We start from the raw sequence: 17,955 nt of genomic DNA on the forward strand, positions 1-17,955 counted from the left end.
ATTCACCATAAATGCCCTATTTCCCAATATCCACAAACCATTCCATCTCTCTAATCTCTCTTTACTTTCCCTTCTAGCTCATTTTCCAAACTCTTTTGTACAATCACAGGTCTGGTCACATTTAACTTTATCAGAATACATCTGGCATCCTGTATTCTCTTCTTTGCAAAACTAATAGTTAACTACACTGTATATCAAAAAGGCTTTCTCTGAGCTTCTACCATTCCCTACTAGACCCACACCTCTCAAAATGAACTATAATCCTACCATATCCATCCACAATGCTTGTGCCCAGCTGCACTCCCAAAACACGTCTTATTGTCTACTTGTGCACAGTCTGGCCTTGGACACTTCCTTGTCTGTGACAAACCTTGTCTAAACACCCTCTCCCTAACACAAAATCTCCCTCACAACATTATCCAGTTTAAGTTCCTTAAAGAATTTTCAGCATTTTTGGCTGTACCACTGTCCATATCACCACTTCAAATTTTATTTTCAAACTCTGACCCTTCTCCATTATACACCTAACAGCCTTATACAAATCCCTCTACCTGTAGCACAAAGCAACATCTGCAAATGCCATAAATCATACACACATAAATATGATCTAAAACATGGTCAGATTTGATTGCAAGTCCTGATCCAGTGTTACATTTTTCTGTGCAAAAAGGCATGTGAACCTCTAGAATTATCAGTTCACTTGAAGGGGAAACTTGAGTCAGGTGTTTAAATTAATGGAGTGACAATCAGGTGTGAGTGTTCTGTTTAAAGACCATAATTCTATATCTTCACTATCACAGTCAGTGCAAGAGCCATTTGTTAGTTACGGTAGGTTATGTTAAACTGACAGAAATATTTTCCTTGACATGTTAAAACATTTGCATTAGTTACAACCTATATCTATCGATGTAACCTGGGGTCTTCAGTGTTTCAGGTCTTTCAAAAGACACCCTTGCCCAAGCGACCCACCAGGAGTGATCTGTTAACAGCTTGTGCCCATGTAGAAAGTGATCCGGAGTTCAAACAAAACTTCTAAGTGTGAATTGTGCGCGCAGTAAAGGAAATTAAGCAACAGATGGCACTTGCGCAGCGAGCATAAATGTCATCTGTTGTGTACAGTCTTATTGTTAGTCCACCAACTATTGTTGACATACATCCATAATCCCCTTTTCTCTTACTGGAATCTCTGGTCCTGTCCTGCCAGTGTACTGTGTGGCCTGCTAACTCAATAGCTGTATCTGGAATGAGTGAATGATGCCATGCCTCTGTTATTAGCAGAATGCAACTTTCCTTAATGAATGATCTTATTCACTGCAACCTGTAGCTTCAATTCCTCCATCTTATTTGAGAGGGGACTTGTGTTGGTAATAGAAATACTGGGAAGAGGCGGATTGTGTGGCCACCTCCGTAGCCTTGCAAGCATGCCAGCCCTGCGCCACCTCAGTCTCTTACCTGTGGGGATGGTAATCTGTGGGGAGCCCTGACACCTGGCAATGTCTGCCAGGCTGTTGTGGAAGCAGAGAAACTCAGCTGTAAAAGTCCACTCACTGCACAGTCCTATTTTCAGGAGATTGTTCTGGCTGTAGATGTTATTTGCCCAGCAGAATATCATTATTGTTTCAATTTATTATTTATGGCAGTTAATTGTGTTATTTTTACCTTAAATTATCTGTATTTTCTATTTATATTTATTGAAATGGGTATTGTTTAAGGTTTGGGAAAAGATTAATTCACTTTCCATTCCTTCTAGTGGGGAAAACTGATTCGGACTTTGAACAGTTCAGAAATCAAGTGGCCTACTGAAATTAATTATGTTTAAAGTACAAGGCACCACTGTATGTAGGTATGTATATATATATATATATATATATATATATATATATATATATAATTATTTTGATGTTCATCACACTGGAAAAGGTTATAAAAACACTTCTGATGAGTTTTGACTTCAACAGTACTCTGCCACACAGATCATGTTCAAATGGAGGAAATTCAACTCCACTTTCAGTCTCCTCTGGAATGGTCGACCAACACATATTACTTCAAAAGTAAGGTGTGCAATATTCCAAAAGGTCACAAAGAATCTCAGGGTAATTTGAAAGGATCTAAGTGCCTCTCTTGCATTGGCTAATGTCTTTGTTCATGAGTCGGCTATCAGGAGGACACTGTACAAAAATGGTGTGCACATCAGGATTGCAAGGAGACAAACACTACTCCCCAACAAGAACACTGCTAAAGACCACATGGATAAGCCAGAAAGCTATTGGGACAATGTTCTGCAGATTAAGGAGTCCAAAACAGAACTTTTGGCTTTAATGAGAAGCATGATGTTTGCTGGTACAAAAACTTAAAAAGTTAAAAATGCTTACATTAGAAAGAAAAAAAAAATCTAAAAGCACTAAAACAAGACTCCAGAAGAGTATAACTGTGCTCCTGCATAAATATTATTCATGTAGCAGGAAATAAACGTCATTTTATCTTGTATTCAAGACAATATCATTTCTAATTATTTCAAATTTGTTTTATGCAAGGTTTCGAGGCAGCCAAGGCCCATTCTTCAGGCAAGAATTACAACTTGCCTGAAGAAGGGGCCATAGCTTCCTCCAAAGCTTGCATATTGTAATCTGTTCAGTTAGCCAATACATTATGTCATTTTGCTTGACTTCTCACTGCACCATTAATGGCTAAAATGGAACAATACCCTACTACTACAAATTTGTTTTATAAAAGTGTCTTATAAAATACCACTGGCTGCCCAGACTGTGCTCTTATAAAAATCTAGAAAGCCTCAGTCATAGGCTACACAGTGAATCATATAACAGAAAGAAAAGGTTAAAATAAATATGCCTTGCTATTGCAGAAATCAAGATTGCAATTCTGTTAAATTAGCAGTGTATAATGTATACTGCAAAATCTACCAACATACAATACATTCCAAAACTACCACTATTAATCTTAGTGTCTCCTTGAGGTAAAAAAAAGAATTGTTCAAGTAACAGCAATGGATCCTCACAATCCACATGCTTATGAAATAAAGAATTTCTAGGAGAAGAGGGTGGCCACCTACCAATTTGCCTGTGTCAGAAAAAAGTGGAGGATGTATAATCATTTATGTGTGACAGAAAGTTATTTTCTCCAGGACTGCTGTAAAAACGAATTTTTAGTTTTCTTCTCCTCTTCAGTCAATCAGGTCAGGTCAAGTCAGGTCAGGTTGAGAAGCATGCACCACACAACGATGTCATGAATAAAAGGAAGAAGCCCAGTTTTTGATTATATATTTTGTGTTAATATACAAATTAGAATGCCAACAAAGCAAACTGACATTTTCAAAGATATATATGTATTTTTAAAGCAAGGTGATGCTTGCTTTTAAACAGAAAGCCACATAGTGAATGTTACAATATCAAGCCTGAACTATCAGATTGCAGATACCATAAAGAATAATGTAGAGATGCATTTGCAATCACAAGGAATCATCTTGAAATAATCACTGAATTTAAAAATAAATGTTTCCTCAAGCTATTGTGATTTGTGCGTTTTATATAAGGGATGGCATGAGAACGAACAAGCACTTACAAAATGGGTGTTGTAGACAACTCACCCCTTGGTTGTGGCTCATCTATTTTAAAATGTAACAGGATCACATTTTTTAATAGTCCTTCACAGAATTCTTACAGTACCCTCTTTTCCCCCTCTTTTCTTGGTTAAAAAAAAAAAAAAAAAAAAACTCTGGTATAGATCAAAAATGATCTAATAATAAAAATAAAGATGCTTGTCATTTGTAAAGCTGTCTTCATTTAATTTTAATCATCGTCTTAAAATCCAATACATGCATCAAATAATAAATATGATCAAGCTAAATTCTATTAGACGACATGTGACTTCTGACAAAGGTTGAAGCCTTGGTAACTCCAAAAAACACTGATACTGCACGATATTGTAAACACCCATTGATTTTACAGTTCCACATAAAGCAGGTTTCATTAACCAGAGCAGCCCTCTCTTCTACGTCAGCTGGAATGAATAAACACTCCTTTCATAGCACCTCAATAAAAGTGCCTTGTCATTATGTTTCAGCAGTCATTCTTTCAGGAAGTGTTAGCTTTTACTATAGATAAAACCTCAGCTCTTTTGGTCTGTATGAAATGCTTCTCAATTGTATGCAACAACACAAATTTGTCGGTCTGTTGCCAGACAGCATGTGCTCTGTTAGCTCAAGAGTTGCAGACAGCTAGGGAACAGATTAACGGCATCTGCAAGTGTGTATTTGGAAGGAAGCACACACTTTGTAAAAGTATTTTCTTTCATATCACAGCTTTAGCCAATTTTGTGTTATTCCTTTCATATAAAGCTTGAAAAACACGAAAAAAGGACAAAATTCTTGACCTTCAGAGGGGAAAAAAATAATAATAATACAACACTTCGCTTGACTTTTAGCACTATGATAACTTCTTGAATGAGTGTGAACATCATGGAAAGAAAAGTGATTGTGTCAGTTTCCAGAAAGGCCAAAAATTCTTCAGTAGTGTCTATGTGGCTCATTTCAGAGAAAAGATTTCCAAAGGGTGGACAAAATCAACAAATTCCAACAACTCAGTGCTTAAATGGAAAGCCAATGTGGTACATAGCTAGCAAGAAGTAGCATAATTAACTTTGTCTTTTAATCCATCCATCCATTTTCCAACCTGCTGAATCCTAACACAGGGGTCAGCTGGAGCCAATCCCAGCCAACACAGGGCGCAAGGCAGGAAACAAACCCCGGGCAGGGGGCACGCACACACACACACACACACACACACACACACACACACCCCAAGCACACACTAGGGACAATTTAGGATTGCCAATGCACATAACCTGCATGTCTTTGGACTGTGGGAGGAAACCCACGCAGACACGGGGAGGACATGCAAACTCCACGCAGGGAGGACCCGGGAAGTGAACTGCGCCACCGTGCGGCCCTCGTCTTTTAATCATCTTATGTAAATGTTGATTCTCATTTGTCTTTCCAAATGTAAGCTAAATTATTTTATAAATGTTTGTAAATGTAAGCTCAATATTTGTGCAAATACAAAATATGTATTTGTAAAACTCTTCAAAGAATAATTTTAAGGGAACATATTGATCATTTATCTATTAACTACAAAGTTAAATAATTGGTATCTACCAGTATACACTACACATTCAGACCCAAGAATCATGACTCTGTGGGGCTAAAATTTGTTTAGCTTTAATACCCAAGCATAGTACAGCACTGCAGAAGGCCTTCACAGAAGTTGCAAGTACACTGACCTCCCATTGTTTTCCCATAATTGGATTTTGTTGCACTCCCATGAAGATGAATTAATTAGCTTAAATCAAACTACATTTATCAAATTGACTACTAAATTGATGCCAGAAACTGTATACCTAATATTATGTAGGACGTATCATTTTTTTAATATATCATTTGTTAATCCTCAATAATCTTTCTGCCGTTTGCAGGCCATCATATAATTTGCAATAATCTATTACGAGTAACAATAATCCCTCTATGCAATGATTACTTTTACTGCAAAGCCAAGTCACACAATTTCTAATTTAATTCAGTGTGACCAACTAATTTTATAGCTTGTCTTTGAATCATGGAACAATGATATTTTCCCCATGTATTTGCAGGATTCTGACAAACTCAAAGCCAGCCTCATCCATAAACTGCATCAGGGTTCAAGCTTTGCATAGGTATACATGAAAACTCTTATTTAATAAACAATTGTGAATTTTCCCTTGGGGATTAATAAAGTATCTATCTATTTTTGATGATCAATACGATTACATATAGTAAAAAATGCAGGAGGTGCAGCCTGGAGAAACTGTTAATTGATAATTTGTAGTAAAGATTTAGAATACTAGCATTCCGTATTTAGAGACCCTTTGCTAAAAGGTGTCAAAAAGTACAAAACCTAGCTAAAAGGAATAAATCATATTACCTAAGGAAACAGGACAGAATAAACTCATTGTAGGGCAGTACTACCACCTTATAGATGACATAGGTGTGCTACCCATTTAAGATGTGTTCTAATCAATGTAGACCTCTTCATTAACTTTCGCTGTGCCTCATGCAATGCATACATCTTTTATTTGCCAGTTGGTAAGGGATTTGTAAAAGCAGTGTTAATTTTTTGTGAATAATCATCTATTGGAATGACAAATGCAATGAATTACTAAAAAATTTTGTCATGTGCCATCTTTTGGAATGACTGAGACATAACAATCGGACAAACACATACACACTTATCCTTTTATTCAGGTGGATATCCAACAAGCTTATTAAAGCTATTTTTTTAAATCCTCAGTGTATAAGACTGGCAATCAGTTTTAGTTATTTTTTTTGGGGATTTTCAGTGAGAAAATAATGTTCCCAGTGTAATGTTACCCAATGAAATCATAATCAACCAGTCAGATCATCAACCTCCATAACTTTTTATATATTGAGGTTTTGCCAAAATTAATAAAATATATATATATATATTTTGGCAAAAATCCAAAATATACAAAAATTAATGGAGGTGAAATAAAAGCCTTGAACATTCATGACAACATTGTTATTTATTTAATAAATGGGAACAAATAAAGACCTTTCAAGAACAAGGACATTGGCTAGATATATGGTCTGTCCAGCCAAAAAAAATGCACCAGCATTTCAAGTATTTAATATACCGATGCAAGATGCAAAATGAACCATTGCGCCTAGCATTGTTTCTAGTGCTGGGAATATGTCATGCCAATCTTAATGGATTATGCCACTGTTTTATAAACATCTTAGGAGAAACAATAAAATGCAACAGAAATATATTTTAACTCATTTTACACTGCATTGCGTAATGTCTGAAAAAAATTTTCAAAACTACTTGACAACAATTCCACTTTCCTAATATGAAAGAAACCATGTCTTGTATCTCTGAAAGGGTACTCATTTTGATCAAAGTCTGGAAATCTCTGATCACTGCATCATATACTTTCGGTATTCAAATTTTTTGGGGGTCAAGTATAACTAACTTCATATCCCTATTGATATATCTTTCATGTGGCTATAGCACAGCTGAAACTTGAACCAGAAGTAATGATGGGCATAAAGCAGGACCTCAGTTGGGTTGTTGTGCCACTTAATATGAAACCATGTATACAGGAGGAGATTAACTTTTTTATACTAAATGTTTGATATAATCTTAAATATATGATCTTACAAAAATCAATGTAATCCTCCATGAAATTTTGCTACTCCAATGTACTTATTTTTACATTTTAAAAAGTTTTACTATTATAATGTATTTTGATTTGGAGAAAGCATTTTTCACCAGGACTACAGTATTTGCTGAACATTTAAATTAGATTTTTTGTGGAGTGTTTTGCTTATTACGTATTTTCTTTCATTTAGTTCTATGTGGACATTTTCTTTTGGATACATGCCATTAATGAGATCCAATATGAGTAGCTAGTCAGTTCCTGTCATTCTTACACATGATACACCGTAAATAAAAAAAAAAAAAAGTTACAACACCACCTATTACTAAAACACCAGGGCTGGCTGTTTAATATTGCTGATAATAATTTTGTGTATACCAATATGCACCTTGACAACAAAGACTGTGTTTTTAAGGGTCAAGTCACAGTTCCCATTAGCATTTGTAATTTCTCTGCACCTTGAGATGAAAGAGCAGCCAAACAATAATCAGCAATGCTATCCACCACTGAAAACTGACTGGAAAAGTACAATGTTGATATCCTCCATTTAATATTTTATGTTTACTAAATACATTTTTAAAAACGAATAAAAAGTATTTTTCTAAATATTTCCATATCTAGGGTGCTCATATCTCAATTCAACAGTGTGTACAGATTTAAAAAACAAATTCAAAACAAACAGAATTTATATTTTTTAGTAAAGTGATTTCTGTAATAAAATTACAGACTTTAACATGTTGCTTCTTAACTATTATAAACTACCAGACAGGCAGAATAAAAAAATATTAAACATAGTTGAAGCGCAAGTTTCTCTACTATCCATCCATTAATTTATTTATTTTCTAACCAAAATCAATCCAGTCCATAACAAAACACAAAAATAAAATACTCTCACTCAAAAGGGCCAGTGTAAGAAACCTACACAACAAACAAGAAGACACTACATAAACTCCATCAAAAAGGCACCTTCTGGCACAACATGCTTCAAATTATGTTAGTAACAAAAAAAAAAAAAAAAAACACACAGTTATCTATCTCACTGTGCATTCCTTGCCATCATTTCTCAAGGGATCAGTTCATCAACTTTTTATCACTTACTTTCACCTACAAGACTCTGCTCTACCAAACGATCGGATATGACACCCGAGTATTTACCTAAATGGTGGCTACTCCAGTCTTTTAGTAAACTTGACACACAGCACTCCCAACTTTGTTGTATCTAGTTTGGCAGAAGTACAGACTTACTGTATTTTCAGGAGTGGAATACAGCATAAAATCCCCCAATACTCTAACCATTGGTGTTTACAAAATCATGTTAATCCTCCATCACACAATATGACTTTTTTAGCAATTCTCAGCACAAACGTTTACTTACATAATCTGTGACTCACTTCTTAAGTCTTAAATCATAGGGGTGATCTTTTGTGTTTACAAGTAGCATTTATCCAGAAGTATAATGCAGTCCCAAGGAAGGAAGAATAGCAAGCGTTTTGAAGTGTGCAAAAAGAAAAGTCTCTCGATCGGTCTGATACATCATGTTTATTTTACCAAGACAGAATTGAAAAAGCAAAATAAAAGGGAAAAAGACTGCGGATGAACTAGTCATAAGTGGAGAAAGCCTTCATACAAGCACTGGCGCAGTCAGTCAGCATGCTACTGGTTGACCCAATTTGACAAAATTGGAGTACTTTGGAAAATTGAAACTGTGCTCAAAAGTTTGCACAGAGTCGTGCAATTGGTCATTCCCTGCGATTCCCAGTCATGTAATCTTGATAACCTCAAGGACACAAGATCTAGCATATACAGTCATTAAGTTTAAGTAACTAAGATCAGTCATTCCAAAAAGAAAAGATCACACATAATGGTAAACTCTGTTTTTTTATGTTAATATTTTCAACAATCCACAGACGAAACATACAGAAGCTCTACATACATAGTGTAATGTGAAAAGAACTAACCAAATATAAAGTACTATGTATTTCTTCATAACTGCTATATTTCATTATTTATCTTATACTTCTTCTATGGTGCTACTTCTTCAACATGCTACTAAAATGTATGATCATTAGCACAAACTTCAGTTACCATTAAAACCATTGATTTGCAGTTAAGTAAAAAGTACACAGTTAAAATATTTAACAAGATTTTACTAAGTACCTTCCCCTTCTTTCCAAATTCAAATTCAATCAACCCTTCACCTCAACTCAAGTTCAATTAACCATTTAAAAGAACAGAAGTAATGGACAATGTTCTCCAGATATTAGTTGCATATCAGTGGTATTTCAACAAGATCAGCAAGAGTGAAAGGGAAGGTCTACAGGATGGTAGTGAGATCAGCTATGTTATATGGGTTGGAGACAGTGGCACTGAACAGAAAGCAGGAGACAGAGCTGGAGGTAGCAGAGTTAAAGATGCTAAGATTTGCATTGGGTGTGACAAGGATGGATAGGATTAGAAATGAGAACATTAGAAGGTCAGCTCAAGTTGGACGGTTGGGAGACAGAGTCAGAGAGGCGAGATTGCGCTGGTTTGGACATGTGCAGAGGAGAGATGCGGATTATATTGGAAGGATGCTAAAGATAGAGCTGCCAGGCAAAAGAAAAAAGAGGAAAGCCTAAGAGAAGGTTTATGGATGTGGTGAGAGAGGACATGCAGGTGATGGGTGTAACAGAACAAGATACAGAGGACAGAAAAATATGGAAGAAGATGATTCGCTGTGGCGACTCCTAACAGGAGCAGCCGGAAGAAGAAGATCAGAGGTATTTCAATAGCTTCACATCTGCCTTTGTGTTACTGTTAACGTTTCCCAAAACAAGCACAAACACTAAAACACTGTTTAGCATTATGTGTAAATATGGTTGCCCAACATTTTAAAAATTGCCCTCCCTATCTCATTCTGTACATAAAAACATATGGAGAGACTAGTACAGAACAAATGAACAGCAAGATAGCAATTCAGAATTAGTGCAAATGCTTTAAAATACAAGTTAAGTATTATGTATAGCTGTTTCATCTTTTGGTTACATAAGTGGCATGTGTAGACTACTCTACAAAAAACAATCAACTAAAATAAAAACTCTACATGCCTAGTCTGAACACACCTTAAGGCTCATATTATGCATTAACCTTGCGCAACACTCTTTAGAAAAGAACAATAAAAATACCCAAATCCTAGAAGAGTTACTTAAGAAGCAAGAGTTGGAAACAGCCCAAAACACTAAATAAGCCCAACTTCTATGTAGATAAATAATATTTCCTAAATCAGAAACAAAAAACAGGCATCCCAGACTTGCACGTGGCACTACATATAACACACTTGTTAACCAATCAAGCCATTCGGATTGCAAATATGATATGTTGTATCCCATTTGGAGATACCTAGAAGTCATCTACACCCTATTCAAAGATGAAAAAGGCTCTGGTGCTCATATTAAAAATGTTGCAGCAGACAGTGGTTTAGGATTCTAAGGGCTACCAAATAAGATTCCATCTAGTTTTAATTTCACAAAGTTTTGTTCAGAACAAGGTATGCTCAAAATATTGCACAAATATTTAGCTGCAAAGCACATGTTGTTACAAAAGAACATAAATGTAAGTAAACTGCACATATGAATCATAAACTAAAGGTTAAGAAGCCCATACAATGTTTTGGGGAAAAAGAAATATCATTCATTCTGTGATTTTTAGAACAGTGGGTCATCAGTCCTTACCTGGTCTTTCCACCATTATTTTATCCATGAAGTTTCTGATATGGCAATGTTGCATAATGTGAAGGACTCTGAATGTCCAACATGGGAAACAGCCCTAAGGTGATATGGCTTCTTGCACCCATTCTTACTAGCTAATCCTGTGTGGAAACCTATTATTAAATGGAATGGAATAATTTCAAATCAAGTTTGTAAAGTGTTTGCTTAAACAACAAATTGTATATTCTGCAACTGAAAAACTATGGAAGTTTTGGTATAAGAAAATAACAAACTAAACTGAATACTACCAGAATGTATAGTGAGATTATATAAGTGTACATAAATGGATCTTTTAATTGGACTTTCAGAATCAATTCAGTCAGTCTTCTTTTACAGTTAAAATACTGCTTTACGTACTGTACGTAAGTATTAGCCAGTGTTAAAAAGTTTAGGTGTAATTACATGCATTCCAGGAATGGTTTACAGAACTCTTACAACTCCTATTACATAAAAAATGGTAGTAAAAAAGGATGTACATACCAAAGCCCTCATTCACCGATTTTCCACTCCAGTCCCAAGACCACAGAACCATATACAAAGCCAGAATCTAATTTCCTTACACAGTTTTAGCCCATCGTAAGGAAAGCACATGTAAACTCTCATTCATAAACTCTAGAAAGTAGATGATAATTGGTAGAACCCAAAGCACTCAAGAATCTTTGTGAGGACAAAAATCACCTATGTTCAAGTAAATGTTTTTCTGTTTAGGAATGTTTGCCACATCATTTGTAATATCTGCTTTCCCTTATGGTTTTGATAACCTCAACTGCCTATTGTAAAGTATACTAAAAAATAGCCTCCAGATAATCTGTAGTATAAAGTCTTGTAATATGACAAGAACGTTTTTCTTGAGTATTGTGCCATTTATATCGAAAAGGACTACCCACTTATATGAGAACAGTTGTAACTAGGAGCTGGAGCTGTGAGTGGTTGTGTGCTGCTGTGAATACTTAAAAGTAGCCAAACTGATGAATAAAATGTAAGACGTGAGACACTTGGATATAGGTTTTATTAAATTACATTTACTGCATTCTGTTTTGTCATAAAACTACTTTAAGTTTAATCTAAACCACTCTAGACTTTATTTCTACAGTATAAACATTTTAAAAAAGACCAAATCAACATCTGATATAATACAGAAAGAATCTTGTACCAACTAAACCAGTCTTTGATAAAAAGTTCAGCTATTTCAATCAGCTATAGACAAGAACATGGGACTTTGTTCATTTAAACTTCTTTAAACTATGACTCTGCAAAACAAATATGGTGAGGCCTAGTGCCCATCCAATGTATTCCACAGACTTAGACATAGAAGATTTTCTTTCATGTTAATGTGTTAAGATATCTTCTGTGACCCTGCATCTTCTGTAAAAAAAAGAAGATAGGCAATTGCTTTATAGATATGTGCTTGTTAAATGCAAAAATTAGACACTGACTTAATAATAAGCAGGCACTGCAGTGTGGTGGCTTAGACCGTGGACTTTAAATCTCAAGTGTGCTAGTTCATTTCCTGTTCCTGATTCTGTGTAACCCATGAACAAGCAGTTTAACTACAGCAAAAACTAATAAAAACCATCCTTCCTTATGATGCTCAATACGCCTTGTCACATAATATACTAAATTAATGTGCTCAGCCAAAAATACTTCATTGAAGACCACAACATACCATAATATGCCTATTCATCAGTTGCATTATCAGTTCTTTCCAGGGACAGAGAATAGAAATGGAGCCTAGTTAAATTACAATTGAAAGTCTGGGATGTTAAAATACTCTCCTTTCAAAAGCTGCCAGTTTTGCACAGCTGCAACAAATAGGTTCCATTCAGCCCACATGATTCATATCCAATTATTCACATTACATAAAAATGATAAAGCATTCTACAAAAAAAAAAAAAAAAAGTAAGAAATAGTACACAGCTTAGATTAGCTATTCAAATTATGCACATTATTGTGAAATAATAATCACTTCACAGGATCTAAGCACTTTGTTTTTTGCAATGATGGTGGATCAAACAAACAGTGTAACCATTACTCTGATACTTGCATGGGGGTAAAAACCTTCACCATCCCAATATTATATATATATATATATATATATATATATATATATATATATATATATATATATATATTAGTATGTTACATAGACACACACACACAGCATATAGACACTAACCATAAGGAGACATAGTTAATCTGGAGACAAATTTATACTAATAAGCATATTGTCCACTGGACAACCACAACCCAGACTACTAGTGCTTGCAAAAAACAAAAGCAGACACTTAGTCCAGAGTTAAACTAATCTAAATATGCACATCTCATACCTTCTTTAGAGGAAACCTGGATGTAAGAGTATAATTTGTGAAATGATACAGGGTGCTTCAAAGCCTGATTTACTCTATCCACAATGCCCAGGCTGTATTCCAGCTCCTTTCAACCTAGTCATTATTAACCTGAGTTAGTGTTTCATTTCAATGTGTATTGAATGAAACTTCTGCAGTGGGCTGGCGCCCTGCCTGGGGGTTTGTTTCCTGCCTTATGCCCTGTGTTGGCTAGGTCTGGCTCCAGCAGACCCCCATGACCCTGTAGTTAGGATATAGCGGGTTGGATAATGGATGGATGAATGAAACTGGCTTGTTATTTCAGGAACACACTTTGCAGACATGACGACACACATACTGTAACTTGGGGAAATGCAAACAGGATGCCCTTTGATGATTTATATAAAATAAATATTGTTCATTGCCAATAAATATTCAAATGTTGAGCTGCACAGTGGTTCAAAGACAATATAGTCTCTCCATGTGTAATTACATGATTTTAATACATGAATGGCATTGAACTGGCAAATAATATAATGATAACAAAGCAAAGATTATGATGTTTGGATGCCCAGAAGTTTGTGTATCCCTGATGTTCTTGGATCAGTCACCATACATAAATCATCAGTGTGGAACTTTGGCATCATTTTTGACAGTTCATTTAAATTTGACAAACAGGTATACTCTGTGGTTAAATATAGTTTTTATCCAGCTGAGATTTTTAGCTAAGGTAAAGGCCTTTCTTTATTTTAGTAGTTTTGCAAAGGCCATGTATGCTTTTATGACATACATACATGTTTGGACTATAGCAACTCTCTGTATGTAGATATTGATCGGGTATCGACATGATGCCTGCAACTAGTCCAGAATACTGTTGCTTGCCTATTGACAGGCTCTCGCAAGCGTGATCACAACTTACCAATATTGGCCTTGCTCCATTGGCTTCAGTTTTGCTACAGAATTGAATTTAAAATCTTGTTACTTGTTTTTAAAGGTTTGAATGGAATTGCCCTCTTTCTTCACGTTTACATGCCAACTAGTGCATCACACTATAGGGGAGCTGCTCCCTCTCTTTGGAATAGCTTAGTTCTTCCCCGACATTAGTTACTTTTAGGACATCATTAAAGACATTTCTTTTGATCCTGTAAGAGGATAAATATTATGTTTGTATATGTTGGTTCATGTACATACATAGTTATGTTTATGTGTGGGTATTTCGACACACACACACACAATATATATATATATATATATATATATATATATATATATATATATGCACACACACTCTCACCAACCCACCCGGCCTGTGCTACATTCCAGCCACTTTGCGTCTCTGCCACTCGCATATGTGGATTTCACTTTCACCAAACAACAAATCTTAATTCTCGCAGATACGCCTCTTCATTGGGAAGAAACACTACTTTTCCCTAATGGCAACACAAATTAGACAATCTACAAGTCTCCGACTTAAAGTTTAAATCCGAACAATATATTCAATCTCTTTTCGCTGTTCCGTTATTGTACCGAGTAATAATTTCTGTTTGTTTGCGCTAATGCAGTCTTTACTATCATTTTTTTTTTTTAGACTTTCAGATTTTAGTACTTTCATTATCTCTAACCTGCTCTGCATGTGTATTGCGCCAAAATTTTTTCATTCTTTACGATGTTCTACTTTGTCATCTACTCTTTGTCTTTTATTTCCAGCCCCAGGTGTGGTTAAATCTCTTGGCACAAAGTCTCGTCTTGCAGGACATGAAAGTATCTCTCTGAAAAAGTCACGTCTCATCCCAGGATTTTTTTAAATTATAATATATATGTAATGTTCTTTATAAATAAAGTTTGACTTTACTTGACAGAAATTCAAAATTCTGATTTGGAATCCCAAAACGAATTGCTGTGTTTGCAGAGTTGGAATGCTCTACCCATATCTGCAAGGGTTTTCCTCTCACATCCCAAAGACAGGCTGGCCATTCAAAACTGGAAATGTTATTTTATGCCTTGGCTCTAAGACTTCCAGGTCAGGCTTAGGACTTGTTTACACTATAAGCTCTGTAAACAGGATTAAAATTTTCAGTTTGGCTTGGAGTGAACCATGATTTTCTGTACATACATCCACACTTCTATACACCTCTTGTAATTCAAGCTAACCATATATCAGCCTTATTTGATTCCAACCTAGCTTAACCCTTACAAATTCTGTTTCAGCGTATGCAAAATTAAAGACAGAGTAAGTGTGCCATCATGAAAAGTGATACGAAACCTTTTTTTATTGTCACAGAAGGTGTACGGAACAGTGTACTTTTTCTTGAGGACATAGCCATTTTATTTAACTTAAGGTTACAGCTCTAATATTTAATGGGGTAAGGAAAAAAAAAAACAAAAAAACAGAAGCACTGCCTTAATAGGAACTTTAACTTCCTTCACACCCTACAAGACATGTAGGTTAAGTTGAATTGTGTTTTTAGTCATGGCTCCTGAGCAAGTGTGCTCTCCAATCGACTGTCATCCTGGTTCTGGTTTGGTTCTTGTCTTACTTCTGATGGCACACCACAATGAGCAAAGTCAGAACAATGAATATATGAATTGGGCATCAAGTAGTAAAGGTAGAAGATAACTGGGAGGACATGCATACTACAAATGGTGTAAATAAACTCAATAATGGAGATGGAAGAAAATATTAATGGAATTAAGAAATAAAATGATCTAACAGTTTCATAACTGCTTAAAACTGAAAAAAGAAAATGCAAGCGTAAAAGTGGTACATGTTCTCTGATGAATTAATGTCCTTTGTGGTTACATAATGTGCTTATGTACTCACCGAAGCACCCAATATAATAAAAACATGGGTGTCAGACTGTCGAAACTCTTCATCATCATAGAGCTCTTTTCTTAGCTGTACAAAAAGTTCTGAGCGGCTCAAGTGAGGCTGTTCCAGTGACATATTAGATCTTCTTTCTGAAAGGACAAACCAGAATCAAAAAGACATTTTGCCACTTAGAGTGAAAATAAACCTAAAATTAAAATCATACTGTGCAAGAAACATTAGTGCATTCTAAGTACTATAAAAACTGGGATTAAGGAAAAAAAGAAAATTAATTTTGTACTACAGTATAGTGTTATCAGCTTAAATGACTGTTGCAATGACATGTCCCAACTATCAGTCTGATTGCATCATAATGACAAGGCAGATCATTGGTCATTTAATCCCCGACAAAAACTGTAATTTGATGATTTGCCAGATACAGTACTGCTTGAAAATAAATCAGACATGTTATGCACGGTCTTTAGGCTCACATTGTCTTGGTATAATTTTTGATAAACCAAGTGATGCCCAATCTATTGAAAGCACTACAATCATACGGCCATATAGATTACATGTAAATAAAACTCCATCACCTAGGGAGCATCATTTGAGACATTATGATAGTTTGGATGACATTCACCCTTGCACGGCTGCTTAAGAAGGATTGTACATGGTTCACGTGTAAATTAGTCAGGAAAGCCTAATGAGAGCGGCTAATAAAACACTAATAGGATAGTGTAAATCCTTTCTAATTCCATTCCTTATTGCTTTAAAAGTATGTCCAGGACATTTCTTAAATGACAGGACTCAGGGAATAGATGGAAGGAACCACAAGTAAAAGATTTAAGTCAGAGCTACTCGGTGACACGGTGACGAGGCAAATTTACACAATTAATTAAATCCCCATGGCGATTTCACCTTTGAAAAGCAACTCTTAGGTTTTGCGTCTTTGCTGCGTTTTATGGTTGGTCCCATCCCCAAGGCTGGCAAGAATAGAGAGCAAAGGAGGATCGCATGGGGCAAAAAGTGCACACTAGAAGGCAAACGCCATCTGACAAGCGTTCGCAAAAACAGAAAACGAAATACTTATGAAAATTACCGTAAAATGTATAAGTTGCATTATATAACGACACTTACCAGCGCCTTATTAAGTACCTTTCCAAACCAATGCCGAAGCTTGGCTCTTCTACTGAGATGCCTGACTGGACTTCCCTTTTTTTCGAAGAATTGCCTTCTTTCTGACTTGCAAAAATGTAACAAACCTACCTCTTTTATCATTGGTTGAAACTCACCAGTACTGGCGCGGCTTCCCATTTTGGGTGGTTTCAGTGATGTCATAAAGGGTCCGCCAAGAAAGAATAAACAGTGCAGTCGGGCAACCAACCCACTATCCAATCAAATGTTAGAGTTATTATCAATCGCAGGGAAGCAGACAAATGACAGTGTGCGGTAGGCGGGCTTATAGTAAGATTTGCCAGATCAAGAGGAGAAAGTGAGACATCAGATCCACCAATCATCCACAAGGGGTGGACGCTGAAGCAAACAACACGGAAGCAACGACCCTGTCTTAAAGTCAGCTTCTGTTAAAACTTCAAAGACGGCCCAAGGTTTTAGGTAAGAATGTTGTACAGCCAGGCTAACAATATGCGTTAATATAACATCAGATTTTACAGTTAATTAATTTTAAGATATTTCAAAGTTTTACGAAAAAAGCGTTTCATACATCGACCCCTTTTATGAAAGCACTCAGTCGATTTCAGGGTTGCTGGAGTTGTATGAGAGCTTCGTCCGGTTCAACAAAAGAACCCACCATGAATGGGATGACTGCCCATCGTATACAGCAAATGTCAAA

At 35.8% G+C, this 17,955-nt stretch overlaps 1 protein-coding gene across 2 annotated transcripts in view; it reads right to left on the reverse strand.

Annotated features, from left to right (window-relative positions):
* The window catches only part of g6pd (glucose-6-phosphate dehydrogenase), a 114,902-nt gene extending 97,376 nt beyond the window's left edge, over positions 1-17,526 (reverse strand). The window contains exons 1-2 of one of the 2 annotated variants that reach the window (XM_051933644.1): positions 17,396-17,526; positions 16,119-16,255 (exon numbers count right to left, since the gene is read on the reverse strand). In XM_051933644.1, the coding sequence (XP_051789604.1) occupies positions 16,119-16,255; positions 17,396-17,441 (183 nt within the window). In that variant the 5' untranslated portion in view covers positions 17,442-17,526. The other variant, XM_028813429.2, reaches the window with a different exon arrangement.
* Positions 17,527-17,955: the final 429 nt, after the last annotated feature.

The sequence above is a fragment of the Erpetoichthys calabaricus genome, chromosome 11 (genome assembly GCF_900747795.2).
Source record: "Erpetoichthys calabaricus chromosome 11, fErpCal1.3, whole genome shotgun sequence".
Taxonomy (NCBI): domain Eukaryota; kingdom Metazoa; phylum Chordata; class Cladistia; order Polypteriformes; family Polypteridae; genus Erpetoichthys; species Erpetoichthys calabaricus.